Source organism: Parasteatoda tepidariorum, chromosome 9 (genome assembly GCF_043381705.1).
Source record: "Parasteatoda tepidariorum isolate YZ-2023 chromosome 9, CAS_Ptep_4.0, whole genome shotgun sequence".
NCBI classification, from domain to species: Eukaryota; Metazoa; Arthropoda; class Arachnida; order Araneae; family Theridiidae; genus Parasteatoda; species Parasteatoda tepidariorum.
Window position 1 is genome coordinate 86,955,527 of NC_092212.1, and position 11,405 is coordinate 86,966,931.

The 11,405-nt window shown below is 31.0% G+C and overlaps 1 protein-coding gene across 2 annotated transcripts in view; it reads right to left on the reverse strand.

Moving 5' to 3' along the window:
• LOC107449592 (uncharacterized) overlaps positions 1-10,503 on the reverse strand; it is a 28,022-nt gene extending 17,519 nt beyond the window's left edge. For both annotated transcript variants that reach the window (XM_071185723.1, XM_043047689.2), the window contains exons 1-2: positions 10,140-10,503; positions 7,493-7,533 (exon numbers count right to left, since the gene is read on the reverse strand). In XM_071185723.1, coding sequence (XP_071041824.1) covers positions 7,493-7,533; positions 10,140-10,268 — 170 coding nt within the window. In that variant the 5' untranslated portion in view covers positions 10,269-10,503. The remainder of the gene's footprint in view (positions 1-7,492; positions 7,534-10,139) is intronic.
• Between the last annotated feature and the right edge of the window lie 902 nt (positions 10,504-11,405).

The following is an 11,405-nucleotide window of genomic DNA, read 5'->3' on the forward strand; positions in this document are numbered from 1 at the left end:
TTGGGGGGCACACTATTTCTACATGAATTTTCTTCTTTTTTACACCCTANTAATTCATTAATTGAACAGGGATGAACGAAAAATGAAATGGAATTTTTTGATTGGTTAAGCTTTAGTTATTGTTTTAAATTTTACTAGAAGCGATTCAGTTATCACATATTTTAAAAATAACATGAGTGATCATTTCTAACTTATAGCTCCATTTGAACAAAAAAAAAAAGTTTACTGCGCACATTTAGGTATTTAATTATTTTATATTCCACGTCACCAGATTTATACTTTTATACTTGTTTGATACCACGCGCCTTTCTTCTTTTTCTTCAATTCCTACTATTAGTTTCAATCTCTCTCTATATATATATTTATATATACTGTTCAAATTTTCAATTGTTAATAAAATACTTTTTATTGATCCATTCAAGTACAAATACATTTTTTAAAACTTGTAGTAGATGACACTTGATGTTCATACAGTTTTTTCAAATACTAATTCATTCATTAAATTTCATTAATTAATTTTAGTTTCATATGAGAGAAAAAAATTTTAATTATTTAATAAAAAGTAACTAAAATAAAAATTTTCTTTGTTGACCTAAGTAGGGATTGACTTTAATTTTTTTTTTTTTTAATATTACTTGTTTATTTTTTAAATTGCTTCCTGATCATAAGAGTGAAATTTTCCAAAAAAATAAAAAATAATAATACGAAGAAGAACAACTTTTCGATCAGTTAAAACATTCAAATCTCTACTGTAAACCCATGCCTGACTTCTCCACGATAGTTAGTCCCCCCCCCCCCCNCCCCCCCCCCCAATGCTTGATTCAAGGGTTCAAGGGTCTTCTGGGTTGCATTTAAAAGTACAAGAATACTAAGTTGAATATCGACAGCTCCAAATCGGGTGGGTTGTTCAACAAGAGCAAATAAAATGAATAATTAAAATGACATTAGACAAAGAATATATTGAAAATAATCGAGGCTTTTTTAAGTATGTATTTAAGCTATGGGTGCCTTCTTAGAAATTTAAAGTTAAAAATGCAACAATCGAAAAATCAATTTCATCCACAGCTAAGTTGTTCTATTCAGAAAGGGAGAGGGGAGAGATCATTCAGCGACATTCAAATAGCGTGTGACGTTTGTTGTTGTCGTAGGCCAATTAAGGAAATGGGTGCGATGGCTCTTGCATTTCTGTGGCGCCATCTATGGCCAAGAATTTGACTTCTGCCACACCCGTTTATGGAGAGAGCCCATTCATACATTCATCCACAGATCGTAATTTTGACCTGAACCAGATAACGATCCATCCCTAGTGGTATAATTTGTTATGAGCACATGGGGTACTTTGTGACCCGACACATTTAACATGCTCCAGTCACTATTTACTACACGGAGGAGTCTTCGGCCGGCTGGATTCGAGCACCCTTTCTCACATACGTGAGTCCAGGCTATCCAGGCCAGAGAGGATGGCACTCAAAGAAAGAAATAATCTTTCAATATTATAAAGTTTAAGCTACAAAATTTAGCCGCTATTTAAAATTATAATAAATCTAAAATATTCCCCGATACAGCTAAACAATCAAAAATTATTTTGTATAAATGTAACTAAAGTGAAGAGATATACATTTTTCAGGGAAAAAATTGGAATGACAATTGTTTGGAAATCATACATAAGTATATAGCAAATTTAAAGTATAATATATTACAGGACTCCCACTCTTTAAACAAAGCAAAAATTGAGGACTTTTTTTTTTTAAAAATTAAGGACTTTTTCGAAAAATTAAAGATTTTAAAAATAGTATAATTGTTTATCGTCGAATATACCACCAGTGACAGTGCCAATTATTCACCTTTCTTTAAAAAAAAAAAAAATAAATAAATAAAAAAAAAAAGTTNAAATTTTAACATCTATAAAGCTAATCCGTATTCCATTCTTAAGGATTTCGTTGAAATTGACATTAAGTAAATTAAGTGTAGAAATTATGATTTGAAATTTTTTTTCCTACATTAAAAAAAAGAGTAATAAATAAAGAAATTTTGGAAAAACATTTAAAAAATTATTAAAACAAGTTTTTATTTTTCGCAACTAGCCATGCATCACATATACCAGGGGTGGCGAACCTTTATGCACCAACGTGACATTTTTTCTAAAAAAAATTTTTAATGTTGTCATAGACGTGCCGACAAATAGTTTTGACTTCGTGATTATAGCGTAAGTAATAATACTAAATACTATCAACTCAAAACTATTTATTACAAAATAAAATACATTTTGCAATGTCTCAGTTATACGCGTAATTCAACTTAAAGTAACATCAGTGTGACTTCTGTTGTTGCAGATTAGATGACAAATAACTTATATTAGAGTTATAAGATGTTAGTTTAAGCAAAACTGTTTGCTAGTTATTTATTGTTAGCTTGTTTTTTTATGGTTACTAATTGCTTTTTTGGCTTTAATTGTTCAGTTTTTTGTGAATTTTAATTTAATTGTTATTATGCTTCATATCGGAACTTCGTGATCGGTAGCGTGCCCAAAATATTGCGTCGCGTGCCATAGATGGCACGCATGCCATTGGTTCGCCATTCCTGACATATACAGTTGCTGGTCAATCATGCTAAATATTCAGTTATGCCAAAAATGTTGTCTCTCTAAAATGCTATAACTTCAATGTATGGTTTCATTCTGGGTGATAAAAGAATGACTTTTTTTAAAATATTTTTCTAAGACTGAAAAAATCGTTCCTATCAAGTATAGCGATACTGAAAAATTAAGAACCTTTAAAAACCTTGTACCAAAATTAAGTACTTTTAAGGGCCCTTAATTTCCAAAATAAAGATTAATCAGTTTTTAAGGACCGTATTATTAGAAAGTTCAACATTTTTCTAATCAAATAAATTGTCTCCCAACTATTTTAGTTTCACACATAATTTTAAAAGCTATTCGTCACTATATTTACATTTCAATATAAAGCCATTTTATACTATATTTTATCTAATCAGTGCTCTTTATAAAATTCATTAATTATATTTTCTTTAAACCAGTATCTCAAGTCAAATGTTTAAATAATGTTATTTTGAATAAGCATCATTATTTTAAGAGATTCAGAACACCAAAAATAAATTCGCAAATGCAAAATTGTCTAGTTTCTTGTTGTTATACTCAATAGAAAAAAGTAGATAAAATTCTTCAAAAAAAATTTTTTTTCACATTTGAAATTAAAATATTTAAAGAATTCTAATCTATATTATCTAATCTTTATTCTAATCTTATTTGAAGAATTCTAATCTAATCTTTTCTTTAGCCAAGTTAATTATTTTTGTTTTTATAACTAGAAACTTGTACCTGTACATGTAGAACAAAAAAACTAAGTTTTGTTTTCCTTCTTCATTAATAAAACATTTTTATATTCTATGTTTATACATGATTTAACATGTTTCCTATGCTTTCCTTAGTCTTTGTCAGCTTTTTAGGGTAAAAGGAGAAACAGTTTTGGAAATATCTCTGGAATGCAAGCAACATTTACGAACTTACGATATTGCGGTTACTAAACAATAAGAATTTTGTATAAATAATCAAATATTTATCAACAAAAAAGCGAAATTAAATGTTAACATATAGTTGGTTCTTAAAAAAAACCCTTTCTTTAATTAAAATACGCGTCATAAAAGGTTAAGTTGAAATTGCGAAAATTAGCATTAATCCAACAATTGTAACGATTTGTCAACACATATTGCTGTTAGCGATTTAAGGAAATGTGTGATTGGTTGGCTTTGCTGAGAAAAAATAATCAGGGGTCTGTCCAGACATTTTGTGAAAGGTCCGTTTTTGTGAAATTGTTAAAAAATTACTCGTAATTTGAGAATATAAAATAAACGTTAAGTCACATTCTTTCAACCAGGGTGCTGCTTTTGTGAATTTGTGCAAATAGGGTCCTGTTATTGCAAAACTCTTTTTCAAGGAGTTTTTAAATTGTAAAGACATACAAGATTATGCTCAACACTGTAAAATTATAATTTTAAAAAAATAAATTTTAAAAAATAAACAGCAATTGCTGGTACTAAATTAGAGATGCAAAATACAAATATTTGGTATTTAGCCTATACTGCAGAACTCAGAATATTCATTTCAGACGAATAATGGAAGAAGCGACTGCCGAACACAAAACTTAATTCGTTTACATCTGTCTTTCTTTTTTTTCTCCCTGGGAAAGGTTTATTCGATTAACAAAACAATAATGAAGATAAACAAATTTGTGAAGGGTCCGATTAAAAGATAAATTATTTTGTGAAGGGTCCGTTAACGGACCCAAATTTCTTCTAAACACACACCTGATAATTCACAAATTTCATTGCATGGGAGTACAAAAGCTATCGGAAAAAGAATGCAATATAAAACCTATTGTTATTAAATTATAACTAGTTTTTGGAGAATTTTATAAAGTAAAAATACTAAAACGTTTTAGATCATTTTGTCAAAATAGAAAAAAATAATCACTAAATTATCGGAAGCAACTCAAATCCATGCCCATGGACAAAAAGAAGAAAAAAAACCTACTTTAAAAAACAGAAGCAAATATCCTAACTCTTTCTTCCACAATTTTTGCCTTTTTTAAACTGCATAGTCCCATAGCCTCCATAGAGGGCAAAGGTTTCTCCATTCGTTTAGCAACCATGGGAGAGTTATCTGTGGCATTCTAGTTTTTATTTTCTTGAATTTTATAAATCGTCGTTTACGGTTATAAAATAAATTACGATCAGTTTACGGCTACCAATTTTCAACTCAGTAACCTTGTAATTTTGAACCCAATCCAGAAGACAAGGGAACTCATGGATCAAGTATTGGGTGAAATTTCCCTCCATGGAGGACTTTTTGATAGAACTAACCCGAATTTGAGTTACACGGAGAGGAAAACCACGAATACCTACCACAGTTACACTGATGGCAAGGGGACTCAAACCCATGATCCTTCTACCACTGAGGATATTTCACGTCAGCAGTGTGGACGGTGCGAGCCGGGTGCGGAATTCGTATTGACCAGCAATCACCGGGATTCGAACCCGGTTCATCTCATTAAAAGGCGAACGTTCTATCCAATGAGCCAACGCTGCTCTGGCATTCTAGTTTAGCAGGATTATAATGGAGCAAATTTTGATGCAAGCTAAGTTGAAGATATATGAATTGTTCGGCGATACATTTCCGCCTAATGAAGTGTGTAAAACAGATGGTAAAATAATTAAAATTAAGAAAACTAGTAAATAATTTAAATCAATAGAATTTAATTCCCTGATAATTCCAGATTTTTCAGTTGAGTGACCACCCTGATATGCGTATCCCTCCGATCATGATATGCCTACCTGACAATGTGTGAACAGGCTTGATAATCTGGGAAGTTTTATCATAGAGATTAGCAATTAAATTAGTATTTAAAGGTAGCATTTAAATCTGGCATGTTTTTTTACAGTCATTTTTTTATGTCCTTAGCTAATGGAATTACAAATCGAATGGCAGATAGCGCGAGTCATATTGCACAATAATATTATAGAATAATGTGTTTTTAAAGAATAGGCGTAAAAATAAATCGGAAATAATGATTCAGAAGTTTTATTTCGAATTTCAACCACCATCTGTGCTTATCTCTATGAGAGCAAATTATTTTTAGGAATTGCAATTCGTCCCAAACTGAATACAAACAATTATCACTCTATTTTGAAAGCGTTTCTATGGAGACGGGAGACACTTCAAGCGGGGGAAACCATAAACGGTCACTCCGTTGACGATTCGGGGAAATGGAAGAAAGTCGTAGAAAAATGCGAAACTTTCATCAGACTTCTACAAACAGATTTCCCCCAAAAAAAATTATGAAAAAGAGACGATTACATGAAATAAATCAAAGAAGAGATGAGATAATAGGCCAAAAATAGAAACACAGAGAGAATTAACTCCATATTAATATCACAACACAAAAAATAGAAATTGCCGTAAAATAAATAAATAATTGAAATAACGTTCTACCTACCTATTTGTATTTTTGATAATCACATTAGTATAGCAATAAATGCAGTACGATTTAAATTTAGGGGTTGGGATTTTTTTTTTCGATTAAAATTACCTACATTGATTTAAATCCAATTTTTATTTTTAATTCAAATCGGATTTTTTTTTTTAGTGTATAAAATAACTTTCTACCTGCGAATGCGTATTTTTGATAATAATATTAGTATAGCAATGAAAGCAGTGCGATTTAAATTTAGGGTTTGTGATTTTTTTTTTGTATAAATTACCTGAATTGATTTAAATCTAATTTTTATTTTTAATTCAAATCGGATTTTTTTTTTAAAAAAATACAATAAGACATTTAGTTCATATAAATGAAATGCGACTAAAAGTAAACAACAACGTTACAAGTCTTAAAACAATTTTAGGTATAATTTTTTTTTAATGGAAAAGAAATGTATTAACGAATTGAAATGGCTAAAATAAATCAGAAAACTAATTTCGCAGATCTTTCATTATATTAATAAAAGTTCTTGAAATTATAAAATAAACTGCGTTAAATTTTACATTTAGTGCAGATTGATAAATGCTTCTCTTAGAATAATTTAGTTTACCCATTTATTGAAAAAAACAATTCTCACAATAAGAAAAGGCAGTTTATATATTTCTTTTTAACAATTTTTTTTATGCTATATTAGGATAATTTCCTTCTACTGTAACTATTTTAAAATATAGATATATATTTGAAGTATTAATATTAAAAGAGGCTTTTAGAATGTGGTTTAAAACTAGAAATTGGTTTCTAGTTTTAAAGTTGTTTCTAGTCTTTCTTTTTTTTTTCTTTCTTTTTTTTGAAGTTTAATAGGACAGGAAAAAAAAGAAGTCCCAAGTAAACAAATTAAATAAAGCTGAGGGATTATGCTTTGATTTGGGACCTTGGAACCTGTATTTTATCAGATGATAAACCCAGTAAGATGCTGGCAAAACTATTAGTTCATCAGCTTAATTCAGGGTCTGATTTACGTTCTTCCTTTACCCTGTAAAGACTTATATACTACTTTCTCACAAAAGACGAGTCGCCTGCATCTTAAATGATTTATTCACAAGTTATCAATGCACATCACAAACATTGACATATCACACACAAATATTAACATAGACATTTATCGAAATACCGCCATCATCATTTTTATAATCTCGACTCCCCTCTCTTTGGAAACAAACAGAAACCTAAAAGAAAGTTAGTGTGCCATCTAGTGGCCAGTTTCTTACAACCCATATAGTTGGATATAAGTTACAAGATAGATTTTGAATAAGATAGAATAAGGTATAAGATAGATTTTGTAATAAAAAAATGAATGGTTTGTTATGGTTGTTATATCTTGTTAATTGAAGTAATTTAATGATTTTCTTTTAAATATGGAGAAAACTTTATTAAATTTATCATTATTTTTGAAAATTATCATTAGATTGTAAGTTTCTTTTTTAATGTCAAAAGGTTACCTTCTGTAAAGAAATAAAGCTCCTTCCACATCAGTTTCTTTCTGAAAAAGTAAGGAAATAATAAAGTTATCAACATTTAACACAAGTTTGCATACTTTGTTTACATATGCACCAAATTTAACTACATTTTTAACCCTTTATGTATGTATACTTTTGAAGTATATACTTTCAACTAACTTCATTATAAAATCATAGATGGGAGAACAGTTTCTCTTTGACATTTTTTTCAAATGTCAAAGAGAAACTGTTCTCCCATCTATGATTTTATTTTATTCTATTACTGGGGTTGAACAGTCGGCCCAATTTTTGGGTTTACGACTACAAATGTTCAACTCTGTAGCCTTATAATTTTGAACCCAATCCAGAAGAGAAGGGAATTCCGTGATCAAGTATTGGATGAAATTTGCCTTCGTGGAGGACCTTTTTAATGAAACTAATCCGCATTGACCACTAAAACCATGCTTTGCATGTGGTCAACTTACGCATGTCTCACCGCACTTAAAAAAAATTATGTAAATAAATAAAAAAAAATAATCTTTCCTCAGAAATTCAAAAATTTTAAATTAAAACTTTGAAATTAAAAAGTTGGGGTTTAATAGAAATAAATACATAAAAATAAATGGAAATAACAATAAAACTTCCCCGTCTATACGTTGACCAACTGTCTACATTGAATTTGACCATTAAAACCATGCACTGCATGTGGTCAACTTGCAGGTTTCACTGCACTTGAAAAAAAATACTTAAAATTATGTAAATAAAAAATCTTTTCTTCAGAAATTCAAAAATCTCTTAACCTTGAAATTAAGAAGTTCCAATCCAGAAGACAAGGAAACTCCTGGATCAAGTATTGCGGAGGACTTTTTGATGGAACTAACTCACATTTGCGTTACATGGAGAAGAAACCCTCCCACATTTAGCCTGACGGCAAGGGGACTCTAACCCATGACTCATCTACCACTGAGGATATTTTACGTCAGCACTGTGGTCAGTGCAAGACTGATGCGGAACTCGTATCTATCAGCCATGGCTTGGATTCGAAACCGGTTCACCTCCTTTGAAGGCGAACACTCTATCTCCTGAGCCATCAAAGATCTCCCATTTAAGATTACACTTATAAAAATAATACCAACGAAGGCTTTGTTTACATAAATGTTGATTTCAATAAAAGTTAGTAGGGTTAATGAAAAGAAGGCAAAACGAGTGTTTGTAGCGTGTTATGCATTTGTTCAATTGATCATTTCTCACCAAGTTTATTTTTAGTTATAAATGAAGTATTTTTAAATTTGGTTATTTATAAGCACAGAAATTCTATTTTATGGTCATTTATTTATTATGGCCATTTATTTAAGGTAAAATTTTGAAAATTCTCCCCTTTCAAACCAAAAAAAAATATTAAAAACCAAATAAATTTTCCATAATAAGCAAAATGAATTTCTTTTCACAAATCAATCTCATTCCCAAAAACATTTTAAAATAACAAGTACTAGAAAAAAAGTAAAAGTAAAGCACTTGAAGGGCAGGCGAATTTGTAAATTTAAGTAAATTTTCTTACTACCTTAAAAATGTTTTTGGACAACTACCCTCAATCTATTAGTTATTACATATTATGCAAATGTTTTTTCATCCATCCATTGTTTAAATAAAAAACTATAAAGTAATATAAAAGAAAATAAATTATTACACTAAAACGTCAAAACCTGTTTGAAAATGAGTGAAATTAAATGAATTGGTCACGTACCAAGAGAAAAGGTAGAAAAATTAAGTCACTGGTCCTTGTGACTTTACTCCGTACATTTTTTTGACTGATTGATTTATATTAAATATTTTAAATAATACTTTCAAATTTTTAAAACAAACTGTTTTAGAAATACAATATTTAAGTTTCAATAAGTTAATTAAAAGAGCAGGCTTAGTATTAAATAAATTGTCTTTTTAATAGGTTTAATATTACATGTTTATCATAACAGAGTGCATAGCCAATTTTTCAACAAAAAAATAAGCACCTCTTTACTTTTTAAGCCCTATATACATTAACAAAATGCAAAATAATTTTCAAAGACTTTACATGATCATGAGAAAAGAACTAGTCTCTGACAAAAAACTCTTTCTTGATTATATTAGCCATCATAAAATGATCGAGCAATCTTTTGGTTCAATATCAGAGAGTGGAAAATGTAGCCTGAAATTGAGAATATCTTGCAAAATGCAGCAGAGTTGCACACGAGAGTGCAAGAATCTCACCGAACCCAGCTCAGTGGACGCACACGCGAATTCACAAATATTTCATCAAACATGCAACCTACGAAAATTCTCTTTTCTTCAAATTCCGAAGTTTTACATGTGTAACATGTTTTGTTACAATTTTTAATTGCTTTTTTAAGGAAAGTTTTGAAAATAAAGGAATTTTATTATGTTAAGTAATCATGGCTCTATCCCCTTCTCTCTTGTCAGCAAATCACAAACTCCCACCTCTCGTTCGTTAGGTCCTTACGTAATAATAGAACGCCACCACATAATTTAAAGAATTTACATTAATGAATTTTAAAATATGCAAAGATCAATCGTATGAAATCACATTTGTATAAAGTATAGTAAAAAAGTAAAGCCTTAACAAATTATGTCGTCATGTTTACTTAAAACTTACCCATTTCCCTAGTTCCTTTTCATATTTGTAAATAGCTACCTGGCAAGCATTGTCGATAATTTCAACAATGCTAGAATCAACCCGCTGAAGTGTTTTTAAATTAATTTGATTTTCAGTCATAGATGCCATGAAGAGAATACGAAATAAAAAGCGATTTCGTTTTGAATAGAAAACGAATAATATAATCCGAAGGTCATAAAAATTAATGAAAATTCTAAGAAGTTGACTGATAAAATAGTTTTTGAACTACACACTAATGAAAACCGGCAATCCGTGAAAAAAATCACATCCTAATGCTATTTCGAAACATTTATTTGTTTTGATTTTAAATGTCACTCTTTCTCAAGTTATGTTGAGATAAATTTTTTGCTTATAGCTTTATTAGACTACTAAGGACTTTTAAATATTAGCGTATACAGCTTATAGCTTATAGTTATGAAAAGTAATTTATGCCTTAGATGCCATTCTCACTAAATCTAAATCAGTACACGGGGAATTCAGTGATCGGTGATGCAGTGATACACGGGGAATGCAGGAATCAGATTCTTAATTTTTTTTTCATTCATGGGAAATTCGCCACAACTGAGCCAGCTGCAATGATGAGAACGGCCTTTAATCTCGCCTGGACCCATGACGGTGACTATGGTAGCGAGGTAGAACTATTTCACGTAGGGGTGTGGGATCACTGTTTCGGACAGGTTTTGGCTCGCGTCAGCGAAAAATAGGGAATGTTTTTCTTCGGTCCATTGTATTAATCCGTCCCGCAGTGGACTGATCGTTAAGCAAATCGCCAAAGTCAAGCATAACTGACTGCTGCTAGTGTGCTGGTGGGTGACCACTTGGATCAGTCTGCGTAGGGACCGAGGATGTGCGGTACTGGTCCTCGTTAAACTGTTCCACCGTGATGTGCCTGACTTCACGTGCAGGTCGCCAGGCTAGCGAAGAGGGGGTGCCATCCCCTCTGCAGAGGACCAAAATTGTGATGGCATGTCTTCGGATCATCCTATGGGATGTTTCCCAGGCCGTCGCCAATATCCCATTGTGCAGCTCTAGTGCAACGTAAATGAACTGCAACAACAACATTGTATTATCCCTAAAGTGAAGCGAAGCTACCCTCCATTTTTGTTTCCTTAGAAACAAACGGCCTCATGTCTTGTGGCAGGAGGAGTTCTTAAGGTTGACCAACAATATATGAGGCGTGAAGGCTCAAGGGATAGAGCATTCGCATTCCAATAAGGTGAGCTGGTTCGAATCCTATCGTTGACT